The sequence below is a fragment of the Heterodontus francisci genome, chromosome 24 (genome assembly GCF_036365525.1).
Source record: "Heterodontus francisci isolate sHetFra1 chromosome 24, sHetFra1.hap1, whole genome shotgun sequence".
Lineage (NCBI taxonomy): Eukaryota > Metazoa > Chordata > Chondrichthyes > Heterodontiformes > Heterodontidae > Heterodontus > Heterodontus francisci.
Genome location: NC_090394.1, coordinates 27,835,678 through 27,852,346, shown reverse-complemented (window position 1 = coordinate 27,852,346; position 16,669 = coordinate 27,835,678). Strand labels below are relative to the sequence as shown.

Genomic DNA, 16,669 nt, shown 5'->3' with positions numbered 1-16,669 from the left:
CGAGGGACAAAGTTTAGAGGGGATGTGTGAAGCAAGTTCTTTACACAGAGGGTGGTGAGTGCCTGAAACTTGCTGGCGGGGGAGGTGGTGGAAGCAGGTACGATAGCGACGTTTAAAAGGCATCTTGACAAATACATGAATAGGATGGGAATAGAGGGATACGGTCCCCGGAAGTGCAGAAGGTTTGAGTTTAGACAGGTATCAAGATCGGCGCAGGCTTGGAGGGCCGAATGGCCTGTTCCTGTGCCGTACTGTTCTTTGTTCTTTGACACCAAGGATTCTAGGGCACAACTTCACATCAAATAATCCCACCTTCCACAAAATACTTTAAATCCCGCTTTTCCCTTCAATAAAAAAAAATCCATGCTTTCTTTGGGATACCAGGAGGAGGCAGTTGTACAACACACACACATGTTCAACTCTTGCTAGGACTTGTAGTTTATTGGGTTACCTTTGCTTGCAAAGAACAGATGAGAGTTTACATATTCACAAACAAACTGAAGTATTCCATTCCAATATATTATTGCCATTGTATGCACCATGGACAAAGTACAAATATAAACCATGGATTGTAAGTATGCTATATCTCATGAGTTGCACACATCCCACCAATCTCCACAATAAAAATAAATCAACCGTTGAATTTTCATATGCATCCAGTTGTTTCACATCATCGGATTTATCACTTCCTACTAGTGCTATATTTTCATTTCCATGAATGAAATTATACTTTTCAAACCCAAATGTTCCCACAACACCCAGTGGGTTGTAAATTATGAATGGGCATTTCACTCTGTTTTCCTCCCCGAAAGAGGAAAGGTCCAGCCCCAGGGCTCCCTAAAAACACCAGTGATCAAGATTATTCATATACCATGCAGGATATTGTACCTTTTTTTGTTTATTGTTAATAACTCCCTCTCCTGTGCAACACAAATCAGGGTGTGAAAATGATGTCCGAATTCAAGACAATTACATGTTATGACTGAGGTTGGAGGAATGCAGTTTTTTGTTTGATAAGCTTGACCTTTGCCCTGCGTGTCATGAGATCGGATCATCGATGGGGAAGACATGGGAACCAAGTTACATTCTAGCTGAACCACCAAACTAAGTCTAAATGGATAAAGAAAACAAGGGCTTATTGTAGTCGTGAGAAAAAGCAAAAAAGAGCAAATATCCCTCAGTGCAGGCCAGTACTTACCTGTCTGTTGGTAAAAGCTGTGTAAAACTCTTTTATGAAGATGGTTTTAATCAAGTCAGGATCCATGAGATAGAGAACGGGCTGCCGCCCATCATAAATCCTAAAGAAAAAGGCAGAAGTGTGACAAAGTGAATCTGGGCATTGGAAAAGTGTATTGTCTGACTGGGGGAGTGGCCTGGGCAAACCGCACTAATCCAGACTTACTGCAACAACTTTGGGAGCTCTTGACAGCCAGGTCTCCATCACTATAATGACATCACATGACCATTTGTAGATATATCCTTACTATAATAACGGCCAATGTCTCAAATTGCAGTATTTAATCCAGGCTGCAGTTACACCACAACCAGATCAATGGGAAGCAGTCTTCAGTGCAATGATGAAAGTGAAGGTACTCCGACCAACGGTGTACATCAATGTAAATACAACATCCTTTGAAGTGCTAGAATTGAATGCATCAGTACCAAGACTACTTGGAATGATCTGTGCCTTTAAACTGTGATTATGACCTGTACAGCACTTCTTGGACTACATTTTACATTACTGGAGTAAAATGCATTTTTGAAAAGGATAAAAGTCCATATCTTCATATACATTATGGCTGATGAAATGAACTCACCCCCACATCTTTCCATACTTCTTGTAGCATTCTGTATCAAACTGAAACATACCCTGACCAGGAAGAAAACAAAATCATCAGCAAAGATGTTCACATAATACAAAAAGTGGATCAATAATTACTTAATCTGAGTGTGGGAGGGTGGGTGGTTGGGGGAAGAAGATATTAGCTTGTATTGTTGTGAAAATAAGGAACAAGGGTCATAAATACTTAACCTGTTTTATTGCTTTAAAAAAGGAAGTTTGGTTCCCTTCCCCTGCCCCAACAATCATATTTCAAGATAAACCACATCTTACATGTGTACATTCATGTGATCTCAAAAGAACCAATCACAGGAGACAGTTTGAAAACACTTTCAAAGATGGAAACAGGCCATTTGGGCCAACTGGTCAATGCCAGTGTTTATGCTCCACACGAGCCTCCTCCCATCCTATCAGCAGGACTTTCTGCTCCTTTCTCCTTTGTGTGTTTATCTCACTTCCCCTTAAGTACATTAATGTGATTCGCCTCAACCACTCCTTGTGGTAGTGCATCCCACACGCTGGAGGAGGGCAGCTGCTGTTAGATGTACAATTCTCCCACTGGATTCTGCAGTAGCAAATGGAAACAACTCAACCAGCAGAGAATGGAGGGCACTGTAAACCCACAACTGCTCCCACTACACTACCTGTGCCACCCTGCTACCTTCCCAACCCTCACCCCTCACACACACAATGTGGGCAAGATCACAGATGTGTATTTTTGGTCTGTCTTCGAAAGAGCCCTGCTCGCCCAGCCAGCAGGTGAGATAAGGACATGGAGATGCAGGACCCCCATCCCATATATTATTACAGGTGATCAGAGGGAGGTGTGGCCTGACTGAGTAAATGGATGAGACGCTGCATCGAGGCCCCGTCTGCCCTCTCAGGTGGAGGTAAAATATCCCACAGCATTATCTCAGAAAGCAGGAGGGCTCTCCCTGCTGTCCTGGACAAGATTTATCCCTCAAACCAACATCACTAAAACAGATTCTCTGGTCATTATTATATTGCTGTTTGCTGTTTGCAAATTGGCTGCCACATTTCCTACAATCAACAGTGATTACACTTCAAAAGTGCTTCAATGGCCGTAAAGTGTTTTGCGATATCCTGAGCTTGTGAAAGGCACTATATAAATGCAAGATCTTTCTTTAAGGCCACTCCATTAACATCGTTCAATGCCGACATCCATTAGCAGCATAAATCAGACAGAGAAAGTTGGCAATAAGCTGAAAGAGACATTCGGATCAAAAACTTGGTCCAGAGAGAGGCATTAAGGGGGTCTTAAAGGTCTAAGCTGAGAGGTTTAGGGGTATTTCTAGAGCTCAGAGCCTAAATGGCTGGCGACACTTCTGCCAATGGTGAGGTGAAAGTAATGGTGCAAAGGAGTCCAAGGATCGAGGAACACAGAGCTCTCAGAGTGTTGATAGATTTCACAGATAGGGAAGGGTGAGGCCTTGGAGGAACTTAAACACAAGGATGTGAGTTTTAAAGTTCAGGCTTTCAAGGGTTGGGAGCCACAGGGTGATGGGTTAACTGGACGTAGTAGGAATTTGGACACAAGTCATAGTTGAATTTTGGATGAGCTTCAATTTAAGGATGGTGGAAGTTGGGAGGCAGCCAGGAGATCATTGGAATAGACAGGTCAGGAGGTGCGGAAGGGATGGATGAGGATTGTAGCAGCAGGTGGCATGAGGTGGGGCAGACACGTGCTAAACCTCCTGCTCCTTCCCTTCACCCTGGTCTAGCTGGTGATTCATCAACTGTGGTTAACTGGGCATTGAGTGGCTGGATCTCAGCTGCCTGCTAGAAGTACCAAAGAACCATTTCTCTCCATTCCCTTCCACAGAGAAGCCATTTAGCCTGCAGTGTTCAGCAGACAGTCCTCTTATATCAAGATCCACACTGCCCGTTTTACTTTCAATTAATAAACATCGGGTAGAGTTTCAGCTTTGGCAGTAAATCAGGAAAATTCTCTCAAAATTGCGCTGGTTAGATTACAGTTCACGTTTCCGCTAAATTTATTTGCACAATTACAAATATAAAATCTTCATGAACCGACACCATAGTTTCTTCATTTTTCTTTCTATTAAAAAGTATTGATGTAAAGTGGTAACCTGGTGCCGTTTTATTAATGCAGCTGAAGATGGGTTTATCGGCAAGTTCTCCCTGTGTCCCTGTGTCTGCGTGGGTTTTCGCCGGGTGCTCCGGTTTCCTCCCACATCCAAAGATTTGCAGGTGATAGGTAAATTGGCCGTTGTAAATTGCCCTTAGTGTCGGGAGGTGATAGGGAATATGGGATTACTGTAGGGTTAGTATAAATGGGTGGTTGTTGGTCGGCACAGACTCGGTGGGCCGAAGGGCCTGTTTCAGTGCTATATCTCTAAATAAAAATAAAAATAAAATAAATAAAAAATAAATAGTTTTAATAAGGCGCCCAGTCGGTGAGAAACCAATTAAAAACATCACTGAAAATTACTTAAAAATGATACTGAATCATTTAATAGTTTCATTGGCATACACTAATCAGTTTCTTGGTAAATTACATTTTTTTAATATAAATATTTTTGAAACATGCCAACTGCCGACTAGTGCCCGAACACCTAAGAAAATGGACAACAATTTGAAAAGCTTCCCAAACCCAAATTGACAGAATCTGCAATTTTGACCTGGGGTTCTGGCCAATTTTGTGGCCTGATCCTGACAAATGGAATCTTGAACCAGCATACAATATCATAGAAAACACACAAACACAACCGATTTTGGGTGTAACTTACTTACGATTAAAATTCCCTGACCTTTTGCACTGGTTTAGCAGATTTGTAATCCCCCAGTGCAGAATTATAGGCCATGCCAAAATTTTATTTAATATTCTATGTAATAGACTAAATCATTGTAGCAAAGCACTATTTCAAGAAGAGGCAACATTAGAATCTTTTCCCCGTCTCCACAGTATTGTTAATCCCAGTCTGGTCACTAGGTGAGATACTGACTAGAGAGGAAGAGAACAGGAATGGGTGTTAGTTACTCTAACTCACCTGAGGCCTCTCTCATACATCTCCTAGCAACCAGATAAAGAAACTCTCAGAAGCCTGTAAGTAGGTCACCTGCTAATACATTTGGGCTGTAGAGAAAGGAAGTTAAAATGTATTCTTGTCACCATGTGAAAAAAACAAGCAATCTTTTAAAAATAAAAACTCCTGAACAGCTTTAGGACAATGAGAAAACAATGGGTGTGAAATTCAGTTCCAGTGGCATTACAGAAGCCCAGCAATGTTTTCTGGGTGCACGCAGCAGTTTCTGGTGCAGGTTGCTCAAAATGGCACCAACGTGGGCATCCCCAGCTAGCACTGGAAGCCTGTGAGGCAGCGCTATCCTGACGTCACACAGCTGCACAAACTGATGCGATGCCAAAATCCTGAATTTAGACAACACTAGTCCTGGCAATGTATTCATCCAGCAATCTGCAAAGATCAGGCTTGAGACTGCAACATGGGCCCTGCTGTGGGATCAATTTAAGAGGCTGTAGGTGAAGAGTCACCTGAGGAAGTGATGTCGTGTCACACATAACGAGAGAGTTGTGGGTGTAGCCCAACAGAGTGTGTAGGTGTGCTCCTGTAGTAGCACATGATAGTTCATGCACCAGAGGAATGAGTAATGTTACATGATGGCCGCGTTGAGATTTTGCTCAAGAACACCAAATATTACATGGTGGCAAAGTTTGTTTTTGTTTCTGAAGAACTACAGTGCGGCAACAGCGTTTTGGAACTTCTGGAAAAACACCAAGAGAGAACAAAACACAGCCGATTGCTTACCTGGCGTGGCTGAAGATTCAGGAGAAGAGCAGTTGGCAGAAGACCCCACAACAATGCTGCAAACTGGGCCTGCGGACAGGACCCCAGGAGCTGCTGAAATGCTGCACACAGGACGCCAGAAGGTGCTGAAACTCTGAGTAGCTACGGCAAATCGCCAGGGGATCAGAGTTTTCAGCTAATCTGTCGGTGGGTTGAAAAATTCATTAACAAAATATAGCTGCAGCCATTACTACTTCATTTTTTCCCAGGGTTACAGCTTTGTGGGCGTGGTTGAAGCCAATAGAGCGCGATGAGCTCAACAGTACCAATGGAGGTCTCCACCCAAAGTAAAAGGCTGGTTGTGGCAGCTGCCAGTACAGCAAGCTACACCAATCTGCACAGAGAAAATAAAACTGCTCTCAGTTTTAAAACAATGAGCCTGTGTAAACAAAAAAGCAGCCTCTCACTCTTAAAGGGGCTGGCCTGCAAAAATGAACCTGTCTAAAAAAGAAACCAGAAAGCTGTGCCTATGAAACAGAAGACCTGTAAAGCAGAGAGCCTGTAAAGAAATCGTGCCCGGTGAGACTAAAACCTGTGTAGAGAAACATGATTAAAAAAATGGCATTCAAACATCTAATTACGGATTGGAAGGCATCGAGCATAGTGGGCTGGAGGTGGGGGGCATGGAGAATCACAACGGGTGGTGGGGAAGGCAGAGTGCCCGTCGCCTTCCTGTCGCCAAGCGATGTTACCAGGGGCAGGATAGGCTGACGCTGGCCATGCTGCCCAGACGCCAATTAAGGCCCTTACGTGGCTTATTACCAATCAAGTAAGGGCCTCTTCCCACCGCTGCTGGGATCTTACCAGCAGTGGTGGGGTGCCTCTGCCATGTGGGGACAACTTGTAAAACAAGAAATTACTTCTCTCAAAGGGTCGTGAGTCTGTGGAATTCACTACCCCAGAGTGCGGTGGATGCCGGGACATTAAGTAAATTTAAGGAGGAGATTGAGAGATTTTTAATTCGTAAAGGGTTGAAGGGTTATGGAGAATGGGCAGGAAAGTGGCATTGAGGCCGAGATGAGATCAGCCATGATCGTACTGATTGGCGGAGCAGGGGCTGAATTGCCTACTCCTAGTTCTTATGACCTTATGGCCTCCCTGCGCGCTTGGTGGGGGGGGGGGAGGGGTGCTCCCTCCTCCGTGAGTAATCTGTGGCCGATCGATGACCCCCACCGGGGACCACTTCAAACCCCTCCCCATAGACTGCATGATCACCTCCTCATCCCCACTTTCCAGGCCCTGGCGAACCAGCCTCATCTACCTCTGATCCGGGGTTCCAGTGCTGGGCTTGGGTCCACGGCCTCTGTAGTACCGGCCAATGCTTCTGGTGGCGCTGCTGATACTGCTGAGCTGCGGCCAATCTAAGAATCATGGAAGCAGGATCCCCATCGGCACAGTGGCGCAGTGGTTAGCACCGCAGCCTCACAGCTCCAGCGACCCGGGTTCAATTCTGGGTACTGCCTGTGTGGAGTTTCCAAGTTCTCCCTGTGTCTGCGTGGGTTTCCTCCGGGTGCTCCGGTTTCCTCCCACATGCCAAAGACTTGCAGGTTGATAGGTTAATTGGCCATTATAAATTGCCCCTAGTATAGGTAGGTGGTAGGGAAATATAGGGACAGGTGGGGATGTGGTAGGAATATGGGATTAGTGTAGGATTAGTATAAATGGGTGGTTGATGGTCAGCACAGACTCGTTGGGCCGAAGGGCCTGTTTCAGTGCTGTATCTCTCTAAACGTAAAAGGATGGGGACCCCGGCTTGTGAAACTTTGATGTAAAAAGACAGGAGGATTGCTCCGGGACAGGCAAAGGCTGAGGCAAGGATCCCCCCAGCCTTTTCGGCCCGGCGCCAGTAGCCCGACAACGAGTGCCGGCAACAGAGCAATACATCAGGATTGTCCACTGAGGATCAGAAGGACCCGAGCAAGCGATGGACATTCCTGGAAGATCAACTCAAGGTAAGAGTCAATTTCCGAGTACATTGGCTTGAGCTTATGGCCTATCAGCAAAGGCAAGATGAGTCCATTGGCCAGTTTGTTGCAAGGTGCCGAGACAAAGTTCAAGAATGCGACTTTGCAGATATTGAATTGTCGGAATTGGTTAGAGAGCTAGTAATCACATCTACCCCACTAGAGGCCTTTCAAAAAGACCTGCTAGAAAAGAAGAAAGGAACATAGGAAATAGGAGGAGAAGGCCATTTGGCCAATTGAGACTGCTCCGCCATTCAATTAGATCATGGCTGATCATCTAACTCCATGCCAGTTTTTTCCCCACTATCCCATATCCCTTGATGTCATTAGTATCCAGAAATCTACTGATTTCTGTCTTGAACATGCTCAATGATTGAGCTTCCACTGCCCTCTGGGGTAGAGAATTCCAAAGATTCACCACCCTCTGAGTAAAGAAATACCTCCTCATCTCAGTGTTAAATGGCCTACCACTTATTTATGAGAGAGTGTCCCCTGGTTCTCGACTCACCAGTCAGAGGAAACATCCGATCCATATCTACCCTGTCACACACTGTAAGAATTTTATACGTTTCAATGAGATCACCTCTCATTCTTCAAAACTCGAGAGAATACCGGCCTAGTTTCTGCAATCTCTCCTCATAAGACAATACTGCCATCCCAAGGATTAGTCTGGTGAACCTCTGCTGCACTTCATCTGTGGCAAGTATATCCTTCCTTAGATAAGGAGACCAAAACTGTACACATTACTCCAGGTGCAGTCTCACCAAGGCTGCAGTCAAATTCCTTTGCAATGAAAGCTAACATAACATTTGCCTTCCTAATTGCTTGCTGCACCTGCATACTAGCTTTTAGTGACTCTTTGGGCATTAACACTTCCCACCCTCTCACCATTTAAGAAATACTTTGCCTGTTTTTTTTCTACCAAAGTGGATCACTTCACACTTATTCACATCATGTTCTTGCCCATTCAAAAAACTCCAACAAGTTTGTCAAATATGTTTTCCCTTTCATAATTCCATGTTGACTCTGCTCAATTACATTATTTTCCAAGTGTCCAGTTGTCACATCCTTTATAATAGATTCTAACATTTTCCCTACTACTGACATCATACTAACAGAACTGTAGTTCCCTGTTTTCTCTCTCACTTCCTTCTTAAATAGTGGTGGTTACATTTGCTACTTTCCAGTCTGCAGGAACCCTTCCAGAATCTATAGAATTTTGAAAGATAACCACCGATGCATCCACTATCTCTATAGCCACCTCCTTCAATATTCTGGGATGTAGTTTCCACATCCACAGCTCCTGCATGTCTTCCTCTCTGTTTGGTGTGCATTCCTTCATTGTTGTTTCATTGCATCAATCCTGTTGCCTTTCTCTTGGCTTCACTGAAGGCTAGCTGTTTGGTTAGGCAGTGTTTTCATCTTTCTGCTCTGACAGTGTCTACAGCCTGTGTGATTGTGAGCTTGTCCTTTCCAATTAGCACTTTCTGTACTTCAGGATATGCAGAACCCCAAATGAGCTGATCTATCAGCCTTTCTTTTTCTGGCTGCATTTTTCAATCTAGTAACAAAATTGTCAATAGGCTCACCTAATTCCTGTCTGAGGACTTGAACTTCATATTGGTGGAACTGATGATTTGATTTTGGCTGGAGATGGATGCTGAATCTTGAAAAAATATTGTCTGGGTTTCTGCTGTCTTCTTGCCGCAAGTGGAGAGTCACTGGAGGAAGTGATGTTGCATCACACATGACCAGACAGTTGTGGGTGTAGCCCGACAGATAAGACATGTGTAGGTGTGCTCCTAGAGTAACTGTGTGTGTAGTTCAAGTTACAATAAAAACCCATGTATTCTTTGGATATTATTTATATTCCTGTGAATTTTATAATAGTTCACACATCAAAGGAACAAGTGATATTACAGGTCCTACACAGGTGTTCCTTAACGAGCCAGGCACCAAAATTGCAGTCAAGGTCATTTTTGATAACCTTTTTCTACTGCAAAGTGTCTGGAAGAACTCTGGAGCGTCTCTGGAGGACTTGTGTTGAGTTCCAGGAGTTGCTGGGGAGTGCTTCTGCATCTTCACAGGGCAGGCAGAGCTGGCAAATGAACCATCCAGAAGAAGTAGGCCATTCGGCCCCTCTAGCCTGCTCCGCCATTCAATAAGATCATGACTGATCTGTTTGTGTCTCAAATTCCACACTCCCATCTACCCCATATGATGGTTGGGGTGAGGGAAGGGGGGTGGGGTGGAAAGCAAGAGGTCCATGGTCACACATGGTCCATGGATGCTCATCGTGCCAGATAGCAGGATGAGAGTGTGCTGGGAATTAAGAAGGGGCATAAAGCTGGAAGAAACTATCATCCTCAAAGGTCTCAGTGACACTAGATGCCACTGGCCCCGCTGCAGCCAGCCCCATGATACAGACAGACAATCATCGCCTCTGTAGGCTTCAGGAGATACAGGTGTCCTTCTGCCCCATTGGTTCCGCTCCATCCCTTCTATTGTGTGCCACCTTGTCCTGAAAGAAGAGGGCTGAACATTAGTGATTGTTTTGCACAATGTTTGGGTGATATTCCTGCCACAGCTGAATAGCTGGAGGTATGTGGAGACAGCAAGAGTTGGGTATGACACTGGCAGCATTGCTAAGTGTGAGGGTAAGGTGGAATATCTAGATGTGAGGTATGTGTCCTGAATGCCAGGCACAGGTGCTGGGTGAGTGATGGGTGTGTGGTGCATTGAGCAGTGTGACAGGTTGGTGTGGTGGGTAGGTGATGTCATGTAAAGACGCATTCAATGACCATGACCACCCACTTGAGGTCATTGGACTTCTTGTGGCGCTGCTGCCAGGTCCTTGGGTCCAGACTCTGGCAATTGACCTCCCTATCCACTTGCTCCCACTCCTTTCTCAGTGGTCCTGCAGGGCCTCCTGGCACCCGATGGAACCATGATGACTCTCCTCCTGCCCACCTCTACATCTTCCACCCTGGAACCCTCTCTCTGCCCTGGTGTTCAATTTGCCATCATTTAAATTGCAGCAGTATTCTTTAGTACAGTTGCTCTTTAAGAGGGACAGCCCACCTTTAAGAAGAGCAGGCTAATTGCACCATGCGCTTTCTGAACAACACTGCTTGGCCCCCTGCTGATGCAAAGGCTGCTTGCAGTCTTAAAATGACAGCAGCATAGGATCTTCTTAGTTAGACACTGCAATTATGCAGGTGATCAATGTTTACAAAGGAAGAGGATGCTGACAAAACATCAGCAGAAGCAAAGATAGTAGAGGTATTGGATGAGATAAAAATTGATAGGTCGGATATACTGGACAGGCTGACTATGCTTAGAGTTACCTGGTCCAGTGGTTTGCACCCCAGATTGCTAAAGGAGGTGGGAGTGGAGAAAGCAGAAGGACTTGCCATAATCTTCCAATCTTCCCTAGATACGGGGGAGGTGCCAGAGGATTGGAAGGTGGCAAATGTGTCACCCTTGTTCAAGAAAGGGTGTAAGGACATTCCGACATCAGTTTAACATCTGATGGGTCAGGCTTTAGAAACAATAATCAGGGCAAAAAAAATCAACAGACACTTGGGGAGCTTTGAGTGAATTCAGGATAACCAGCATGGAATTATAAATGGCAGATCGTGCTTGACTAATCTAATTGCTTTTGATGAAGTAACAGAGAAGGTTGATGACGGGAAAGCAATAGATGTTGTCGATATGAATTTTAAGAATGCCTTTGACAAAGAACCACACTGGAGGATGGTGTTCCCCAAGGTTCAATGCTAGGACCACTGTTTTTTTTATATATACATAAATGACTTAAATAAGGAATACAGAGTAAAATTTCAAAATTTGCAGCTGTTACCAAACTTGGAGGTGTGGCAAACAGTGAGGATGACACCAATTAACTGAAACAGGACATAGATAGACTAGCAGAATGGGCAGACATGTGGCAGATGGGATTTAATGTAGAGAAATGTAAGGTGATTCATTTTGGCAGAAGGGATAGAAAGAGGCAATATTGACTTAATGGTACAATTCTCAAGAGTGTACATGAACAGAGGGACCTGGGGGTTCATCTGCATTGATCTTTGAAGATGGCAATACATATTGAGAGAGTAGTTAGCAAAGCCTATGGGATCTTGGGCTTCAGAAATAGAGATATTGAGTACAAAAACAGGGAGGTTAGACTGAACCTTTATAAAACTCTGGTTCGGACCCAACTAGAGTATTGCATCCGGTTCTGGTCACCACACTTTAGCAAAGATGTGAGGGCCCTTGAGAGAGTGCAGAGGAGATTTACTAGAATGGTTCCAGAGATGGTGGATTTTAGTTACAAGGTTAGTTTGGAGAAGCTGGGGTTGTTCTCCTTGGAGCAAATGAGATTGAGGGGAGATTTGATAGAGGTGGACAAGATTATGGCAGGCTTGGATAGGTAGACAAAGAAAAGCTGTTCCCATTCGCTGATGGTGCAAGGACCAAGGATGAGTGGGCACAGATTTAAGATTTTGGGAAAGAAATGAAGGAGGAGTGTGAGGAAGAGCATTTCTTGCAGTGAGTGATAAGTACATGGAATTTGCTGCCTACGAGGGTGGTGGAAGTGGGGACAATGAATGATTTCAAAAGGAAATTTGATGGACACTTGAGAGAAATAAAGGGCTACGGGGATAGAGTCAGGGAATGGGACTGATTGGATTGCTGTAGAGAGAGCTGGCATGGACCCGATGGTCTGAAGGGCCTCTTTCTGTGCCATTATGACGCTGAGGTTGCTGCACCAAAATTGGCCACCTGCCTGTGCCCATTCAGATCAAGGTCATGAGTTGTGACGAAAATATGGGGCACATGAATTTTTCACCCATTTTCTTCCATCTGATACGCAAATTAATGGCAATGAATATATTTGCTTTATTAACTGGGATTTTTTTGCAAAATCGATGTATTCATTAGCCAAGCCACTAAATGAATTATTTTGTACTCTTGCAGTCAGTCCAGTGAGAAAACACTAGCATTGCCAATCACAGGGGCATGAGTTCAAATCAGACTTGACAGACATTCAGTGAGATTTTCCTTCAGCAGAGCATGTCCAGATTTTAGTTGGTTCATTAAATGAAGCAGTAAACTGGAGCATGAAGACGGACAGTGGGCTGGATCTTATCTGACCTTTGGAGATGGGCTGAGAGGCAAAGGGCACACAAAATGGTTTGGGGAGGCACCGGCAGCCTGTCTGACGTTCTCATGCCCCCATGCAATTTTGTCCATGGCGGGCACCATGGCGGCGGGACGTTCACTGAGAGGCCACTTTAGGCACTCAAGTGGCCAATTAAGAGCAGTCTCCTGCCTCCACTGGCATTTAGCCAACGTCAGAGGAGCCCACCGCCACGTGCAGACATTGCCAGGTAAGAGCTGGCAGCCTCCTAGTGAGTTCAGGCATCCTCCACTGCCGAAAGTCCACCAGACCAGCCTCTGTAATGAACTCCCACCCACCCACCTTACTGGGACCGGCCTGAGTGGCCCCGCCGAGCCGGACCCCACTCACCTGTCTTCTGGCACCTCCTCCATGACTGCTGTTTCAGGCCTCCTGCAGAACCAGAAGTGGCCACGGCTCCCAATGGCACTGCAGAGTTGTCAGCCCACTGATTGGCGGGCAGCTCTTGGGCGGGATCCTGTACCTTAAAACGGGGATGGCATCTCCGACAGCGGGCAGTTAATTGCCTGCCCGCTGTTCGACTCAGCTGGGGGCCCATAAAAGGCCTTACGACCCATTGCCAGGAACATCATTACTAAAATAAAATCCAGCCCAGTCGCTCTGTCAGCGCCATCCCTGCTCTGTCCCGAGTCTCCTCTCACCCAAACATAGAAAACTGTAAGCAGGAGCTTTGAAGACGTCTCTCTCAGCTCTCAGTTAAAGGAAGAAGCAGTGCGATGGTAGAATAGTTTCATAATAGGTCACGTTCTAACTGGAGTTATTGACATGGTTAAGAGAGGCAAATAAAACATACCTTTCTGTAATGTAGATATGTTCCAATGAACGGCAGTGGCCTTGGCCCTGGAACTCCAATCCGTTTAAATAACCCATATGGTGAAACACTGTACCTGCAAATTGAATTGAACTGATTACAATCCTTATCAACAACAAAACATAAAATTGGTTAGTATGAGCCACATCAAATATACCCTCCTGGACACAAATCCCTACCAATATAATCTCTCATTCAAACACTAATCTCTTGTTTAACAGATATCTGAACTTAAATGTGAATATTGAAAGCTTAAAACAAGGTTCAGCATTTCGAGACTTCAGGACAGGATTGTGCATTGCTTTATTCACTGCTTCAGCAGAAACCCAGCAACATTCAAGTCTGTTATAGAATCATATTGGAACCCATGGAGATTGTAAATTTGGTGGCAGCAGCATGACATTAAACTCAAAACCCTTGTACAGTGGAACTAGATAGTGAACATTACTAAAGCTGATGGTTGCTGGCCTCTCCAAGGGCAACATTAATTACAATGCAATTTCAAGAATATATTGTGGCAGTCTGAAACCCAATCCAACTATAGGAGGTGTATCCAGGTACTGGCTTCCCGCTCTCCCACCTCCCCCCATCATCCAATACAAATTGTGGCCATCTGAACTAGGGCAGTTAAATTGTCCATTCAACCAATAACAAGCTAGATTCTTTAGCGAATTATATGAGGTTAGACAGCACACTAATTAGGATCCAAGTACAGTAGAGCTAACACCTCCTTTGATCTACTGGAATTTTTATGAAGAGAACAAGTGCGAGCCAAATAGACAGATACAGAGTCCCCTCTACATTAAAAGAGATGATCAGGCTGTCGATCCACATGGATATTCTGTGTTGTTCATAAAACCAAGTGCCCGGTGTTTCATCTCTTCCTACCATGTTACTTACTCACTGAGCTTCCCAGTTCTCCAAGGGGTGAGTGTTTTACCTCACTCTCCTTGAAACCATAGACTACTTAGTGAGATTGAGCTCCATGAAGTCATTCACTGACCTGTGTGTGTGGGCCTAGACAGTGAGTGTTGGCAGATTATTCCATTCCGGGCAGGCATCACCCCCACCACCACCCCCCCCCACCACTCCCATCATGTGAGTCTGATCTTGTCCACAGCAAAGGTTGCCAGGGAGAGATTAGGAACAGGAACCCTGCCCAGATTCTGAGTTCATTTGTCGCACTTTCAATCTCAACTGTATCTCAGCAAAGACCAAGCATCTGTGTGGCTCAGCAACTCCCTGATTTGCTCAGTGAATTCACTCAGCAAAGCCCAGGTGTGTGTTTATACATGAAACCTGAAGTTGCTAAAAACTTTCCCCATGGTAATGACCTACTGTGCAGGCTTTTATTGTGGTAAAGGAATTCCAGGCAGTGATATGAGTGATTTACGCGAAGTCACAATTTGCTGGGACTTTTTGCAATGCTCCAGGGACCCTCGTCATAAAACTTGAAGAACTAATTATCAAATCCTCACCTACCCTGGACAGCTGGCAGCTGTGATTTATGTGTTTGTTCAAGATGGTTTCTTATCATTATCTGTACTTAGCGCACACTAAGGCACTCTGAAGATCATCTCACACACTTTTTCCACATCAAATGCAAATTGCTACAAGCAGCTTCTGGGAGGCTCCATAAGGATGCTGAATAAACACAAGTCTATGTTTGTTGCTATAAAATTTTAGAATTAATCATCCCACATAAAAAAAGCGAAATAATGTCAGCAAGAATTAAATTATACAGGTGGAGAAGATAAAGGAAACACATCAGATGCAATTAGGAAATTAGCTGCATTCGCTTTTTGGAATGTTTTTGGCACTTCTTGGAATTGCAATTAAACATTGACAATATACAGAGAATTGAAAATTAGCTTTTAATACGAGTAACAAAGTCAATAACAACAACAACTAGCCACGTTTCACCAGAGACAATACAAAGAATGATAGAATGATACAGCACACCAGGAGGCCATTTGGTTTATTGTGCTTTTTGAAAGAGTTATTCAATTAGTCCCACTCCAGTGTTCTTTCCACATTGCCTCACGAAGTTTACTTTTTCAATTATTATCTCATTCCTTTTCAAAACTTATTATTGAATCTGCTTCCACCATCCTTTCAGACAGTGCATTCCAGATCATAACGACTTGCTGTGTAAAAAAAAAAGTTTCCTCATGTTGCCTCCCGTTCTTCTGCCAATCACCTTAAATCTGTGCCCTCTGGTTAGCGACCCTTCTGACACTGGAAACAGTTTCTCCTGACTTTCTCTATCAAAAACTTTCATGATTTTTAATCTCTATCAAATCCCCATCAAAAACCTCTCTGCTCGGAGAACAACCCCAGCTTCTCAAGTCTCCACATAACTGAAGTCTTCCATTCCTGGCACCATTCTAGTAAATCTCCTTTCCACTCTCTTGACATCCTTCCTAAAGTGTGTGCCCCAAATTGGTCACAACACTCCAGCCTTTTCAACAACCTGGACCTCCCCTCCACCTCGCTGGACCACTCACCACCAGCCCACCTCCCCACCACTGGTGCCAATATATCATTGCCTCTACATTGATTCAAACAACCTGGATGAATCATTGATAATGTGAATGTTCTATTTTCTGGAGCTCTCTCCATAAACCCTTCCACTCCTTCACCTTAACAACCTGGTATTGACTCATCTTTTCGACTGAACAGTTGGCTCTCTCTCTCCTAACCTATACAATAGCTTATGATCTACTTCTTCATTTCTTCTACCTTTTCCTAACATTAAAGGCCCCATATAAATTTGAATAGTCATTGTTGTAAATGCCTTGCATGATGAAGTGCTGAGACATTCCCAAGCTCAGATCTATACATCGTCTTAGTCAGGCAACAGCAAGAACACTAAAACTGGCCTCCAAATCCCTGGGATAGGGAGACCGACAAAAAAAACCCGATATTCCTGCTTACTATCCACGAACACCTCCAGAAATCGGAGAATATATCGGTTGATAATTAAGTCCACGTTCAGATAGA

General features: G+C 44.5%; 1 protein-coding gene across 3 annotated transcripts in view; it reads right to left on the bottom strand.

Annotated features, from left to right (window-relative positions):
• Positions 1-16,669, bottom strand: part of LOC137383266 (cytochrome P450 3A21-like) — a 79,767-nt gene that overhangs the window by 58,012 nt on the left and 5,086 nt on the right. For 2 of the 3 annotated variants that reach the window (XR_010977371.1, XM_068055806.1), the window contains exons 2-4: positions 13,649-13,742; positions 1,818-1,870; positions 1,199-1,298 (exon numbers count right to left, since the gene is read on the bottom strand). Coding sequence is in view for 2 of the 3 variants with exons in the window: in XM_068055806.1 (XP_067911907.1) it covers positions 1,199-1,298; positions 1,818-1,870; positions 13,649-13,742 (247 nt within the window). In the remaining variant the exon portion in view is untranslated. Of the gene's footprint in view, positions 1-1,198; positions 1,299-1,817; positions 1,871-3,951; positions 4,218-13,648; positions 13,743-16,669 lie in introns of those variants that run through there. The other variant, XM_068055807.1, reaches the window with a different exon arrangement.